The following is a 17,345-nucleotide window of genomic DNA, read 5'->3' on the forward strand; positions in this document are numbered from 1 at the left end:
GTTCCATGTTCAGATCCGCCACCATCTCCGACCATCCACCACCACCGCACAGGTCTGCAACCAGCCAACCACCAATACTTCCAGATCCGCCACCAACTCTCCCCCACCACCCAAGCTTCATCTGACACTGAATTCATGAAATCTCCATTCACAATTTGATTTTCCCAAACTGAATTCATGAGATCTTGTGTTTTTCCCTTATCAAATTAGTTGCTTCAGGTGAAAAAATGTGTTGATTGTATTGATCGGTGATGGGTGCTGGCTCTGTGACTTGTAGCTTTTCTTCTTTTATGCCCATATTATTGTTTGGATAGATCCCAGGATCAACAAAAAGAACCTTATGAATTTGTTGATTTGTTGTCAAATGGAGGAGATCTTGTGCATGGAGATGGTGTGGTGGAAAAGGTGTGGTGTGGTGGTCGGAAGATACATGGCGGAGGAGGTGTGGTGGAAAAGAGAAAATGGTATTTTTGAAATATTTATTTGTTAAAAGGTTATTTTTGTATTTTTAGACAGTAAATAGAGTGAACCACAGTGCTTCACTAAACAAGCTGATCCACCGAAAACATCGTCTTATCTCAGATTCTATTTAGGTTTGACACTTTATACATGTACATGTACGTCCCTTCCTCTCTCATAATATTGATATTGTTTAGTTAGCTAGTGGTATAACACGCGCGTGAATTCATTTGCAGTAGTCAGCAGAAAAAGAACTGATGGGACAACGCCGGTCAAACCACTACAATAATGTTGAGAGATCTAGAAAGGAACACGAAGCTTCACGCTGGCCTAATAGTAACGTACTGGAGCTCCATAGTTAGGAGGAGTTTTTTTTTTTTTTTGGTCGATTAAAATGAAAAGTTAGGAGGAGTTCATGTGATGGCACTTCAATACTTAAGTTAGAGGTTGGAGAAAGGAAAATGTAAAGTGAGGAGTAGTTCACTCGAACACTCAAGTATGATCAAGATTAAAGAAACAATCTCAAAATTTAAAAAAATAATAAAAGAGGAAATTGAATTATTAGACAGTGCAAACAACTTACAAATAAATTTCATAGCCCTTTTTTTTTTAAGAAACCTCCTCTAACAATAGAATTATTAACAAATTAGCATAAATTAACAATAAGAAAGATTAAAATCACACATAATCAGAATTAGAAGGAACATTAATGTAATTAAGTCGTAATTACCTTTAGACGAATGAGTTGTCTAAATTACCATAAGTAAATATGAGGTAAAATGACCATGACCTTAGGTAGTATTGTAATACTTTTATACGTGTTATGAGTTAAAATTTTATAAGTCACGTGTCAAAGTATTAATGGACCATCTAAACTAGGGTTTCCCATGTTTAATACTATTGTTTTTTTTAGTAACTATTGTTAAAAATACTCTTTGTTTTTTTTATTAACAGTTAAGAAAGAGAAAAACACACATATTAAAAATTGTAATTAATTTTATTAACTTCCCAAAAAATATTATTTATTTTTCTGTTTTAAAATATATTTTATCTTATAATTTATTATTGTCATAAATACATTATTTGAAAACATTAATTAGTACTTTTATGAAATTTAAAGTGGACACATAATTAAAAACAAATCAATTTTTTTTTTTCTCCGAATGATAGTTCAAGTACTCAGCACCAAATGACATATGAGTTGAGTGAGAGAGGTCAAAAATTTTTAAGGAATGCAATTTATCTTTCCAATATAAAAAATAATTTTTTTTATGAGACTCACAATGAATTTGAAACAGCGGAGAGGAGATAGTAGTAATAAATAAACATAAGACCATCTCCAATGGTTTCAACATTCAACACCCTCAACACTCCACTTTTTATCTTCCCAACACTCCACATCACCTTCTCTCTCCAGTTCAACACTTCATTCAACTTTTACCCACTCCAATGGTTTTTCATTCAACACCCTACCCCCTACCCCACCACTTTTTTTATTTCATATTTTGATTTAATTTTATATTTTTCTTTTTATGATTTCATAAAATTAAAATTTTCGATAAAAATTAAATTAAATAAACTATTATCGATTTAATTTAATTTAATGTTTTTTTTTTATTTTTTTAAATTAAATTAAATTAACGTAATATTTTTTTAACGTAAATTAAATTAAAACACTTAACAATTTAATATTTTTTTAAAAAAATATACACAATAATTTATTTTATTTTATTAACTTCAAATGGAAGAAAAGAAACTAAACACACAATAATATATTTTATTTCAAAGCAAAGGAGATAATAGAAAGTTAATAAGATGATGGAAAACTTGATTTTTTTTCCGTGTCCAAATCAAACGAACCAAGTCTTTATTTATAAAGAAAAAAAATCATGAATTTTGGTAAAAAAATTATATTTTTTAAATTTTTTTTTGAATGAAATAATTGAGTTGGAAAGATTAGAATAAATGAAAATTGTCCGGACTAATCAAACGGAGCCACGTGTTGATCTGTAGCCCCCCTCTCTCCACTGGGTTCCACACGCAGGTTTCAACTATGTTGAATTTTTTCAACTCCTTTCTCCCTCTTTCAACTTTCAACACTTCAATTTAACACCATTATTTACCCCTTTCAATACTAAACACCCTCAATTCAACACCACCATTGGAGAAAGCCAATGGATGAACCTTTCAATAATTAAATTGATATGAACTTTATGTAGCAAACTATATTTAACGCGACATTCATCTGTGAACTCATGTTATACTCTGATTAGAAAACAATATTCAAGGGCTTTATGTGGACCCTTGCATGACCCTCTGTCGTCTAGCCATAAGTATGTGGACCCCACGCGTCCTAGGTCCTGAAACTCTACCGTCCCCTCTCACACTGCTCTAATGCAACTTTTTATGGGAACTTACGTGAAAGCGTTTTGTTAACCTCGTTTTTTTTAGAGTTAATGATAAAAATACAAAACTATAAAGTTTTTAAGGAAAATAAAGTATTTTAAATATAATAATCAAATGGCAAAATTATTAATAAATATTTTCATGAATCATTTAAGAATTGCTGAATTGGTGTTTGAACCTTTTATTTTAATTTTACCAACATATCTCGCAAACATAAGACTAATTTAATTGAGAACTTAAAGTCTCTTCCAATAAAAATAAAATTTTGGAAAAAGAAAAATGGGTATTATCAAAATCATTCTTTTAAATCTTAATATAGTTTTTTTTTTAAGTGTTTGCAACACACTTTTTCTAATATTATCTATTTAGGTCCCACTAGATTGAGAGCGTGACCAATATAATTTAGTAGATTTTATATGAATTTTAATGAGTAATAATTCATTTACATTCTACTTTCTCTTTCATTCCATTTTCACTATTTTATTCCTTTCTATCATTTTCTGCATTTCCTATCATTCATTTATGATATCAATTTTTTCTTTCTCATTTCTTCATAAAGGTGAGTGTGTATATGGTATGTAAAAAAGCATTATTGTTTATCTTAAATTTAGTGCTTCTGTTTTGTTTTTATTAAGTAGTGGAAGATTAGGCTGGTGTATATTGGTTGTTTCAGTCTAATGCTTGGTTTGGTTTTTACTTAGCAACGTGAGGGATCCAACCTTCTTTTCGAAACGCTCCTATACTCACTTTCTGTGCTCAGAGTTTCACTTGTTTTCATGGTTTTGCGTTCTCTGTAAAGACCAGAAAAAATGGACTGGAAATGGAGGCTACCCTTCTTCCTCTCACTCACTCTGCTGCTACTCTTGCGTCTTTCCTCTGCTCAGATGAAAGGTACCCTTTTCTTCCCTTAGATTGGTTTCTCTAAAGTTTGAGTCTTTTCCTGTTCCAACGCCCAAATTTGCAGTCCTGTTTCAATGTTTGTTCTTGCTCTCTGTTACTCTTGTTTTCATGTTGTGGGTTTTTTTTGGTGGCAACTTTAGTTCTGAAATCTTCTCCAGTAATACCCTTTGAATTTCAGTTCCAAAGTTTAATTCTTTTCTCAAATCATGTGGAGCTAAATGAATTTCCCCACCATCTTGTTCCACTACTGTAATTTAGCATGGATATTTTTGTTGCATAGTACAGACATAAGCAAAATAATGGAAGACAGTGATTCTTTTGTTCTCAGTTTTACTTGGTTGGAACTTGGATGTTTCTTGTCTCTAATTATGAGTAATTTGATATGCGTAAAATTTCCAATCTAGTCTGTCTTCCTTTGTTTTAAGTACAAGGATCAAGGATGCTTGATGAAGTATATACTTGATTTGATTCATTAGAGCATAGAGTTGATTAAGCAATTAATTCACTTAATCTTTGTTGTTAATTGGTGGATAATATATGTCATGTTAAGCAGGTTTTGTAAGTTTGGACTGTGGAGGTAAAGAAAATTTCACTGATGAAATTGGTCTTCAATGGACTCCTGATGATAAAATGAGTTATGGAGAAATAAGCACTATTTCAGTTACCAACGAGACACGGAAGCAATACATGACGCTACGGCACTTTCCTGCAGATTCTAGAAAATACTGCTACACACTTGATGTTGTCAGTAGGACAAGGTACCTACTGAGGACAACATTCTTGTATGGGAACTTTGATAGCAACAATGTTTATCCGAAATTTGACATTTCTGTTGGGGCTACTCATTGGTCTACTATTGTTATATCTGATGCTAATACTATAGAAGTGAGAGAACTGATATTTTGGGCTTCAAGTCCCACAGTAAGTGTATGTTTGTCAAATGCAACAACAGGGCAACCATTCATATCTACACTTGAACTCCGGCAATTCAATGGTTCGGTTTATTATACAGATTATGAGGAACACTTTTACCTCAGTGTCTCTGCAAGGATAAATTTTGGTGCAGAGAGCGATGCCCCAATCAGGTATTAAGCCGACTCTGTCTGTTGCTTCATAGTGTGCTACATTGCAAATCAGTCTTCTAATGACTCTTTTTGAGTATACATATATTTACTATGATGAGTCAGTTGGTTGAAATTAGATTCAGATAAAGTTGCCAAGTAGTCCTGACTCCTGAATCCTGATACCAGTTAAAAAAATCCCAAATCCAAATTCTTAATGTATATAAAACCAGTCCGTCTGTCTAGAAAAAACAATGAACAACTTCTTATGTATGAAGGTGCTCACCTCCTATTAATTCATAAGAGTAGTGCCAAATTAATCTACAAAACTTAAAAGTGAACAACCTTACCCCTCTATTGTTTGATTTTATTTCATCTATATTGTATTGGAATCCCTTCTATTCCGCTTCACACCTCTTAGGCTGAAATGGCTGGGGAGAGGGATCCATTTCGCTTGAAAAGTTATGATACTTTGGTGTGTGTGCGCTTAGCATACACAGACAGACATGCATAGAGACATCTTTTACCTTTATTTTATTGTTGTGTATTCACTAAACTAGTGACAAATATCAAACTTTTTTAAACTTTCCTCATAGCAAAGAACTACCTCACAAAAGATTAGATCTCTGAGGATTGACATGTTTACTGCATGGTAATTGTTAGCTCTTTTGGTTTTGAACAAATTTGTTTTCACTAAGGAAGTGTATATTTCTGGCGTATTAGGTATCCTGATGACCCATTTGATAGAATTTGGGAGTCAGATTCTGTCAAGAAAGCAAATTATCTTGTTGATGTTGCTCCTGGAACTACGAAAATTTCCACCAAAGAACCAATTGATGTTAACAGAGATGAAATGCCACCGGGGAGAGTAATGCAGACAGCTGTGGTGGGTACCAATGGATCTCTAACTTACCGAATGAACTTGGACGGTTTTCCTGGTATTGGATGGGCAGTTTGCTATTTTGCTGAGATTGAAGATCTGCCTCAAAATGAATCCAGAAAATTCAGGCTAGTACTTCCAGGCCAGCCTGATATTAGTAAGGCTGTGGTAAATATTGAAGAAAATGCTCTGGGAAAATACCGCCTTTATGAACCTGGTTATACCAATTTATCCCTACCCTTTGTGCTGTCCTTTAGATTTGGCAAAACATCTGATTCTACCAGGGGGCCTCTTCTAAATGCCATGGAGATTAATAAGTATCTGGAGAAAAATGGTGGCTCTCCTGACGGTAAGTCCCTACCACATATATTTTTTTAGCTATTTGCAACCGTAGAGTAACTATTTAGAACATAATCCATCATAAAGATATCGGCTAGTTTTACGTTGGCTGTCGAAGGCCTAACACAACCCTCCTCCTTTACCCGGGCTTGGCACCGACTATGCAAGCATAGGCAGAGTTAACTATTTGCAGCATGTTTGCTTAAAATTGTTGTCACCACAAGCTGAGAAATTGAGCTTAACGATGCACATTTTTCTAAAGGAAATACCTTGGAAAATAAAAATAAACCGACTTTTAATAAGTATGTCTACTGCTGTACATAGCGGTGTCAGTTAAATCTTTTTTGAAGCATAATGATTTATTTAGCTATTGGATGTTTTGCAGGAGAAGCTATATCTAGTGTACTTTCACACTACTCTTCAGCAGACTGGGCACAGGAAGGGGGTGACCCATGTTTACCTGTTCCATGGTCATGGATCCGATGTAGCTCGGATATACAGCCAAGAATAGTTTCGATGTAATGGTTCTTTCTTGTTGAGGTTTTTATTTTGTCTATTTGTGCATTCATATTTACTTTGTTTTCTTGGCGATTGCAGTTTGTTGTCTAGTAAAAACTTAACAGGCAATATTCCTTTGGACATCACCAAATTGACTGGTCTGGTTGAACTGTAAGTTTTTAAATTGCTTTCTTAATTTGCTTCATGTTTGGTGGAATCGTGATTGAATCATGGATGCAGATGGCTTGATGGAAATATGCTGACTGGCCCAATACCAGATTTTACAGGATGCATGGACTTAAAGATTATGTAATTGTGATAGTGACAAGTTTTTCCCTTACTCTTTGTTTTTTTATTTTTTATTTTTATTGTAGTTTTCAATTAACCTGACATTTGTTATCTCACAGCCATCTTGAGAACAATCAATTTTCGGGTGCGCTTCCAACCTCTTTGGTGAACCTTCCTAAATTGAGGGAACTGTAAGCTATCTGAAACTTACACGAGTTGTTTGATCAAATTGAAAACTAGTATAGTTTCAATACATTCATGTATGACTTATGTGCGTAACAATAGTGCTCACAATGTCACAAACTACTAATGACTCTTCAGTAATATTTAAATAAATTATGCTAAATACTCCTTTTATATGGATATTTGATAACTCTTGTAATGGTTGCAGGTGGGTCCAAAATAATATGTTATCTGGAACTGTACCGTCTGATCTTCTGAGCAAAGATCTGGTTTTGAAGTGAGTGCTATTTTTGCTTGTTGAACTTAAGCATAATGCAGCACTGCACATGCAAAAGTTGATGAAATAATTGGCATGTTAAATCCTAGGAAAATTCATTAATATGTTCATAAGATGTGGTGGATGCTTTTTCAATGTTCTGCCCTGTTAAACCCAGTTATTATCTTCTAGATTTGAATCTATGCAATGTTTTAATATCTGTTACTCCATGAATACTTACCCTTACCTCTTCCTTAGAGGATTTCACATAAGCTCTTAGTTTTTAACTTTCTGCTAGATGAATGATCTCACTTTTATTGGTTAAATAAATGATGTTAGTATCTATCAGCTAATATGACACTCCATATTCAGTACATTTTGACATTGTGATTATTTTTTCCCTGAAATGCTAATACTTCAAAATGATCAATATATTTCTTGCAAGTTTTCCCCAAGTTTTCTGATTCCCTCATCACTATACTTACAAAATGACCACTACTTTTATTTCTGTCCTCAACAGCTACTCTGGAAACGTCAAGCTTCATAAAGGAAGCAGAAGAAAGAGCCACATGTATGCGATTATTGGTTCAGCAATTGGGGCTGCTGTTTTACTTTTAGCTACTATTATATCTTGCTTGTTTATGCATAAAGGAAAGAAAAAATATTATGAGCAAGGTAGGGTTCCAAGTCAAAATTGTCTTTCTTTATGATATTTGAGACGGTAGAACTTGATGTATTTGTTTACACTCTTCACAGGCAACCTTAATTCTCTCCCTTCTCAAAGTATGGATTTTTCAAAAGCCAATGGTCCGGCAGAAGCTGCTCACTGCTTCAGTTTTTCTGAAATTGAAAATTCTACAAATAATTTTGAGAAAAAAATTGGTTCTGGAGGTTTTGGAGTTGTTTACTATGGGAAACTGAAGGATGGAAAAGAGATAGCAGTTAAAGTTCTGACCAGTAATTCCTATCAAGGCAAACGAGAGTTCTCCAACGAGGTAACCTGCATTTCATAAAGTTCTTCCAGTAATCTAAGTGTATGTTTGTTTTGGTGTTGGTGCAATCACAAAAGTGATTTCACGTATCTGAAAGTATCAATAGAGAAGTTAGAATTAGCCCGTCCCGTCTCGCTTTTAGGCGGGTACAGTGAAAACCCAAACAGACACCAACATTGCAGCTTAATCTGTTTCATATCATAATCTATGTTTTACTTCTTTGTTTCATCTAGTTTACCTTTCTCCCCCCTCCTGTTCATTTGGTTTCTACATGAAACATAAAAGAGAAGAAACTCATTTCAAATTCTGTTGGCATTTAACAGGCATTCATATAATGTTTGATGCAGGTGGCTCTTCTATCAAGAATACATCACAGAAACCTGGTACAGCTTCTTGGATATTGCCGAGAAGAAGGGAATAGTATGCTTATTTATGAGTTCATGCATAATGGAACTCTCAAGGAACATCTCTACGGTAAGCCTGCGATGATTTAAATCAAGGAACAGACAGATTTAGAAGTCTATGTGCTAAATTATGTAATGCATAACTTCTTGCAGGTCCATTAACACACGGACGGAGTATCAATTGGATCAAGCGACTCGAGATTGCAGAAGATTCGGCCAAAGGTTTATATCACTAATGTTATCACTTCTTTACTCTATTTTTCTGATTGAATGACCCTTTCCCTTACTTTAGATCTTGTTGTGTTAATTGTGTTACTGTGATGTATGTTCAGGGATTGAATATCTTCACACAGGCTGTGTTCCTGCAGTTATCCATAGAGACTTAAAAAGCAGCAACATTCTTCTTGACAGGCAATTGAGAGCCAAGGTTTCAGATTTTGGTCTTTCAAAGCTTGCTGTTGATGGAGTCTCCCATGTCTCTAGCATAGTTCGGGGCACAGTGGGATATCTGGATCCTGAGTAAGACCTTGAACTGATTTGCATGGGCATGTTTGGATATATGGTGGAAAACCACTGTGAGCCAAATTACGGTGGACAGAAACAACTTTCCCTAACTTTTGGGGTTATCCACAGTGATTTTGGTTTCACCGTGATATTTCACCGTGTATCCAAACATGCACTTAACCTGATGATTACCTAAGTCTTTTAGTGGTCAGTTTGAGAAAACTTCTCAATGAACACTTATCATTGTAACTTTGCTGTACCAGGTACTATATTTCCCAGCAGCTGACAGATAAGAGTGATATTTATAGTTTTGGTGTAATTCTTCTTGAGCTGATATCTGGTCAGGAAGCAATATCTAACGACAGCTTTGGTGCTAATTGCCGAAACATAGTCCAATGGGTGAGTTCTCAGTTCTCCGCTATCATATATAATTGTGAAGCATCAATAAATATATGATCTGAAAATCCTTAAATTTTTTTTTTTTGCTGAAATGACTCGGACAGTAGTTGAATTGAACTTTACAACCTGGGAATAAAAAAACCATAGTTACATGCATTAGAATGCACGTGTAAATTTATAAAGTGGTAAGAGTGCGATTCTTTGTGTGTTCTTAGCTCCTCCAAAGTAAGTAAATCATTTTAGAGAAGCAAGACATTTCAATCATGAATATGAAAATCAAGAGAGCACATTTTAAAAAATGGGGATGAGAGAGATAGGAAGAGATGAGGGAGCACTGAAAGATATGATACATGATGTGATCTGACACAAAGAGAGAATGAAAAATGAGGTGTCTGGGTGGATTTGCTGAAGGAGTGTTTGAAAATCAAAGTTGAGATAATATATCAACCCAGAAATGTATGGTTAGATGTTAATTTCCCCTTTAGGGCCTTTAGGGGGGCAGCCAAACCTGGGTTCTTTTGGCCTATCAATTATAGATTAGACTTTTTTAAAAGTAATCACAATTATTGATTAAGAAATCAATTGGTTTGAGATTATGATCATATACTTGTACACATATAATAAACTATGTTACCAACAAGGTGTCGGTGGTAGGCAAGTAGATCTCCCGTAAGGGTGCAGACACAAGTTCAAACCCTGATAAAGTCATCTTTTGGGAGGGACTACCACAGTTTTCTAAATGGGTTTACACCCGTCAAAGACAAAAAAAAAGTATAACAAACTATTGTGCTTTTAAACCTCTGATTTCTCAGCTAGCATTTATGCTTACTTTACCCTCTTGACTTAGACAAGCTAAATTCTTTCCACATGTAACCAAAGTCAAGACAAGCTAAATTCATAAATATGGTTATTAAATAAGATAAAGTTCTTCCATACATATTAGTAACTTCAACCAACAAATAAGAAAACTTCATTGTGTTGTTTTTTTTTTTTTTTGAAAGATGAAGATTAATATTAAAAAAAGGATCATAGTACAAGGTAGAAAGGAACGCAGCATTAGAGCCAACATTGCCCTAACACAACTTCCACAAAAGCAAAAAGGAACATCCAGGATACAAGGGAAAACAATCCTATGTAAAACAAAGACACAACTAGATGCTTTCCACATTCGCGCCCCTCCTGTCCTCTACAAGCTCCCATATGGGATCCTGAATTTCACAGCCCTTGTTTGCTAAATAATCTGCAATTATATTACCTTCTCTGTAGGTATGACGAATTCCCAAGCAATTAATCTCAGTCATCAATAGGTCGATTTGGTTCAGTTCATTCATCAGCTTGTACAATTACATTGTGTTGTTACAATTACATTTGCCTAAACAATTGTGTGGTGACAGGCAAAATTACACATTGAGAGTGGAGACATACAAGGCATCATTGATCCAGCGCTAGGAAACGACTATGACCTGCAATCAATGTGGAAGATAGCGGAGAAGGCATTGATGTGCGTTCAACCTCACGGACACATGCGGCCATCGATTTCAGAAGTTCTGAAGGAAATCCAAGACGCAATTGCCATTGAGAGAGAGGCCGAAGGGAACTCAGAAGAGTTGCCGGTAAGAAACTCCGGTCACGCTTCTTCCATGAACATGGGTTCTATGGATTTTTCCGCCACAGAGAATTACATCTCAATTGATGAATCCATTGCACAGCCTACCGCACGATAGAACAATGCATCATGTATGTAATGGCACATTTTATTCTTGTATTCAAATTTCAACAACTGATTTTAACTGTAAAAGCAATGTTTGGTTTGTTAATAGAAAAATCATTTTTAGCTGGATAGTTGATGAAGATGTGCATATATGATGAAAATAATAATACATAAAGGTTTCAAAAAAAAATAATACATAAAGAATTTAACTACATTGAGTTGAACTAAATTTACATTTTTGTTTCAAAAAAAAATTACATTTTGAAGCGAATAATTGAAATAATTTAAAAAATATTATTGGTTTGAGTTGTAATCGTTAAGTTAAATTTTATTTATTTATTATTACACGCTACTTGGAATAATTTCTAATTTTTTTGTTACAAGAGGAAGACCGAATAATTTGTGATTAATTGTAACCTTAATTATTTTTCAAATATAAAATGCTTTTTTGTAAGTAGCCATTTTTTCATTTTTGACGTTTAAGTAATATGTATAGCCAAAATTAAAATAAGTTACTTCGTAACAAAAATTAAAAGATTAATATTTTTACGCAAATTCAAATATTTTTAAAAAGCTTTAACTAGCTTATGAGAGAAATAGAGAAGATGGAAGATGAGTAGAGAAAAAGAGGTGAGAAATTTAGTAGATTTGTTAGTTGTTTGATATGACAATAAGAGAAAAGAAAGAATGAGGTGTAGAACTAAAATAAATTACAATTTTATCTAATAGATTATTTTTTTAGTGGTCAAAATGATGTTTTTGGGACTTAGAACCACTAGAAATAACTAAAGAAAAGAAAAGAGAATAGAATATAAATAAAAGAAAGAGAGAAAAAATAGACAATTTTTAGGTTGTTTGGTTGGAGAGAAAGTAAAATATATTTTTTTAAAAAATTAAAGATATATTATTAAAATGAAAGCATGTGTAAAAGAAGCAACCAGCAAAGTACACAATACAAGTGACTGGGCCTCAAAGTTGGTGGGTCCCACATTTTGACCTCCCACTCATCTTAAACCAAACAAAGGTGGCTTTGTAGTCTCTCCTCTAATTCTATCTTCTCATTTTCTCTATTCTTTAACTCTCTCATAACAAACAAAATGTAATGACCAGTACTCCTGGTGAATAGAGGTGTCAATAGGGCTTACCTTAACTCGTGCGGGTTCCGAAAAAATAGGTTGAGCCAACCCGACTCACATTTTGAACAAGCCAAAATAAGTTAAACCCATCTCAGCCCAATAAGGGTTGGTGAGCTGGCTCGAGTGTTTTAGGAAAAGAAAATTAAGCAAATGAAAAATTGGAAACGAGAGGCATACTTTAGCAGGAGAAGCCATTCAAGATTCATAGAATTATAGGAATTCATTAAGAGGGTAATCTCATTTTTATGCTTGGGTTGAATGTGCAATGTGGCTTCCCTCAATTTCCAGTCATATACAAAAACCTATGTAATGTTAGAAGTAGAAATTGGGGAAATGAAGTGAGAACAGAGCAAGAAAAACTGCCTTCATCATCAACAACGTTGATGTTAGTACGCTTTTGTTTTGATTCCTTCTCCGAGGATGCCAATTCTTTCGCTAGAAAATAATTTGCCAAGAAAGAAACCAGGCTCATGTGAGTGGTGGCCAAGTATGTAACTTTTTTTTGAGTAGGCCAGGTAAGTAACAACTTAGGGTCAAAAGAAAAAGTGTGCAACCCACGAGCAACCTGCTCAACCCATGAGCTAACCCGTTTGACCCGCAAGGGTTAAATGGGTCGGGTTAGTCTAGCTCAAGTATATTCAATTTGCATTGTTACCATCTCAACACACCCTCGAGCGGGTTGAGTTGACTCACGGGTTGGACCCAAGTCAACAACTCTACTGGTGAATGTCTAAAAAATATTATAAATGATTACAAATTCACTATGTCTAGTTCACTCTTAATACACGAACATCACGTTGCAGTTTATATATTTAGTCTTAACTAAGATATTTTCATAGCATATATTTGTGACTCTCGTGAGATTAATTCTCGACATGTCAATGCACTAAGCAGTACGTAGAATTGAATCTCAAACCACTTGCTTAAGGAATGAAATGCTGAACTACTACACTAATCACAACTCACACATCATATTCATTGTATTTCTAGTACATTGTAAACTTTATATTGATGTATGCTGCATCATCGAATCCATGTATAACTAGATCGTGTTCCTAAAACTTGGAGGGTCCGGGTTGCCTCTGTTTAGGTACCAAGGGATGAAATCACACACCTTTCATTACTTTAATTTCTGCCACACCTGATTAATTATATTAATTTCGTCGGTGGTCGATCACCTTCTAATTTCTATGAGCGACAGGAACAATTAACATAACGTACGTAGCGAGTGCTTGTTTCTCAACAAACTTTGAAGCACTTTCCCATTTTTATTAGCCATTGTACTATCTAGTATGTAGCATGTGTAAACTTTATCTTGATGTTATATATATCATTTTCCAATTAATATGCATTGTCCCTACACAGTGAAGGGACGGGGTATCACACACACCACTCGTATCCTTAATTTCTAGTACAAGGGAGCTGAATTAATATGATCAATATATTGAGTATTTCAGTACTAACCTTCTCTGAGCCACTAAAGCACATGGCAAATAATACGTGCTGGTTTGTCTTTTGTCAATGAACTTTGAAGGACTTTTCGATTTTCATTAACTATTTGGTTAGATCAATATTAGCCATCTATGACTAGCTTAGGCCAATTTTTTTATAAGCAATGGTTTATTAAGATTAGCACAAGGCGTGCTAAAACCCAATACAAAGGAATAAGGTACAAAAGGAGTGTACCCAGAATAATATATAAGGAAACAAATAAGTAAAATGATAGAGAGGAAGACTCATGATTACACTTTTTAAAAACAGTTTTTTTTTTTTTAAACTGAAAATTTTGAAAACCTATTTGTTTTCAAAAATAGTTTTCAATTTCAGTTTTTAAAACTAAAATACCAGAACAAATAAAAGATGTTTTCTGTTTCCATTTTTAGTATTCAGATTACAATATTTTAATGTTGGAAAACATATAATTTTTTTTCTTGAAGAATAGTTTTCAAAAACAATTTCGAAAAACAGTTTTTAAAAACAGTTTTAAAAAACTGCAACTAAACAGACCCTAAAGAACTGTTGTTAACTAATAATAGTTCTTCCCACATTCTCAATAATCTAACCCCCACCATCGAACAAAAAACAGAACAGATACACAGCCCATCAATTTCCTACCTCCCCTGCAACAACTACTATCTCAAGACAATATAAAGACCTCCTTTCAAATTTGAGAAATGCAGGAGCATGGATGAGACTTCCATTCAAACATGGAACACGGAAACTCCTTTACATGAAAATTCCGTTCTGTTTTTCATGAATTTGTTTTCTCTATCTTTCACTTCTCATCACAACACATCTTATGTACAATCAACACTTCATTTTTTTTTTCTCAATACACCATTTGCTGACTACCACACATTCTCATTAAAAGGAGCAGGTAGGGTTGGTAGCGGACTCCGTAAGTGCGGGTTTGACAATTTTCACACCCGAACCCGAACTTAACACTCAAACCTAAACCAAAACCTAATATGAGTGCAAAAGTTAAACCCGAACCCCTAGATTTCTGGTTACCCGAACCCAAAACCCGATATAACCAAAACTTTATCATTTGTCATTTAGACAACCCCTTCCTTCTAATTTTTCATGTTTTTTACAACACCACTCACTATGCATTTCTCTCTCTTCTCTTTTTATATCTCACTAGATGTAGATGAGTTTGAGAGTTTGAAGATAATGATAGAATATGGAATAATTGATACCATGTAAGATAGTTTGAATTGGTGAATATTATTGATAAAATGTCACAGTATTTATACGATACATAGTTGACTAATACATAAATGTTAAACCTAATTACAAAGTAATTATAGGTACACAAATATGAAATAATTAACATATTCTTATTCTATCAGATAATATTTTCACATTTAGCCATTTATGATATATAGACCACCAATAATATATACCACTCTCAAACACACAATTTTTTTTCTCTATTTTTCACTTCTCATCACAACACATCTTTTTCAACACTTCATTTTTTTTTTTCTCAATACACCATTTGCTGATCTACCAAAGATTCTCATGAAAAGAGTAGGTGGATTTAACTTAAACTTTCTCATGAGTCATTTAGACAACCTCTTTCTTCTAATTATTCATTTTTTTTACAACAACGCTCACTATATCTGGCATTTCTCTCTTTTCTCTATCTTACTAGGTGAATTTGGGAGTTTGAAGATAATATTTTCGCATTTAGCCATTTATGATATATAGACCACTAGTAATATATACCACCCTCAAACACACAATTTTTTTCTCTATATATCTTTTACTTCTCATCACAACACATCTTATGTCAAATTCAACACTTCATTTTTTTTTTCTCAACACACCATTTGCTGATCTACCAAACATTCTAATGAAAATGAGTAAGTGATTTTAACTTAATTTTTCTTATGAGTCATTTAAACAACCCATTTCTTCTAATTTTTCTTGTTTTTACAACATCATTCACTACTTCTGACATTTCTCTCTATTCTCTTTTTATATCTCACTAAATGTAGGTGAATTTGAGAGTTTGAAGATAATATTTTCGCATTTAGCCATTTATGATATATAGACCACTAATAATATAGGCAATTCCTCTGGTACAAGCAAAAACTTTTTGGGTTAAATACAGGAGTGACATGTACCATAGGAAAAATGACATGTGGAAATATTAGTAAATATTATTTATGATCTCTTGAAATTTTATATTAACCCAGTAGGATTATTCAAATTATGAACCAACCCCATAGGTTACATTTGTTTTCAATTTAGTCCGCATCTCAAGTTAAAACTTAAAAGGATACAGAGTTCATCGGCATTAACACCACTGAACCAGAGGAACCCAAATCAATTAGATCAAACCTTTCCATGTTTGATTACACCACTGAATTCCTCCTTTAACATTCATATTCAATTAATTAGATGATTCACGAACAACATTAATTAAAAATCAAACTTTTCCATGTTTGATTACACACCACTGAACTAGAGGAACTTAGATCTAAGCCATCTCCATCATTGTTTGAATCCGCACCATTGAACCCAGAGAAACGATGGGGTTTACAGTGGTGGCTTTCGTCGTCATCCCTGCTCGCGTCATCTCGTCCTCGTTAGAAACTGAGTTTGGGATTTTGGATTTCCGATTTCCGAGGGAAGAGGGAACGGGTTTGGCTTTCTGAAAGTGAAGGTAGTGAGTTGTTTTTGTGGAGGAAGATGATTGCAGAAGTCACGGTGCTGATTGCTCGTGCACAGATTAGCGAGAGAGAGGAGGAGAAGATGGTCACTACAGAACCAGGAGCACACCGCACCATACTCAACCTCCACACCTGATAAAACACCAGATCTAGAACACCGCCACCACGCTCTCGCGTTGCCGCCGCTGCATACAGAAACCCATCGGTAGAGGCATCTTCTTCTTCCTTGCTCTGATTATGGATCTCTCGTTGCAGGCTCTCAATTCTCGGTTGAGTCTCGAAAGGTTGGGCCAATCTTCTTAGATTTGTGTTTGAAACTGATAAAAGAAGATGATGAGGTGATTCATGAATTTCTGGTTTGAGTTGTGGGGAAGAAGATGAAGATGGGAGAGGAAGAGGAAGAAGATGAGATTTTTTTTTAATTACAATTTCCTAATTATTTTTTAATTTTTAAGTGAAGGGTGATAGCTGGTAAAAAAATAGATCTGAAATTGGTCCCCAAAAATAGGGACATATTTAGTAAAATAACAAGTATTGTGGTCATGGCATAAAAAGTGCACTCATCTGAAATTCTGGGCACCCAAGCAAGCACCAATAATATACACCACCCTCAAACACTATTTTTTTCTCTATTTTTCACTTCTCATCACAACACATCTTATGTCAATTTTTTTTTTTCACAATACACCATTTGCTGAACTACCAAACATTTTCCATATTTTCCTTATAAATAGCACAGTTGCTTCCT

General features: G+C 34.3%; 1 protein-coding gene across 1 annotated transcript; it reads left to right on the forward strand.

Moving 5' to 3' along the window:
* Positions 1-3,512: 3,512 nt before the first annotated feature.
* On the forward strand, positions 3,513-11,411 carry LOC130717714 (probable LRR receptor-like serine/threonine-protein kinase At1g67720). The gene is made up of 15 exons (XM_057568053.1): positions 3,513-3,756; positions 4,319-4,850; positions 5,550-6,055; positions 6,431-6,563; positions 6,643-6,714; positions 6,784-6,852; positions 6,951-7,022; positions 7,223-7,291; positions 7,791-7,945; positions 8,027-8,265; positions 8,610-8,736; positions 8,820-8,888; positions 8,999-9,185; positions 9,434-9,569; positions 10,964-11,411. Exons 1-15 carry the CDS (start codon positions 3,675-3,677, stop codon positions 11,291-11,293), a joined length of 2,778 nt encoding a protein of 925 aa, XP_057424036.1. The 5' UTR covers positions 3,513-3,674; the 3' UTR covers positions 11,294-11,411.
* Positions 11,412-17,345: the final 5,934 nt, after the last annotated feature.

Source organism: Lotus japonicus, chromosome 5, assembly GCF_012489685.1.
Source record: "Lotus japonicus ecotype B-129 chromosome 5, LjGifu_v1.2".
Classification (NCBI taxonomy): Eukaryota; Viridiplantae; Streptophyta; class Magnoliopsida; order Fabales; family Fabaceae; genus Lotus; species Lotus japonicus.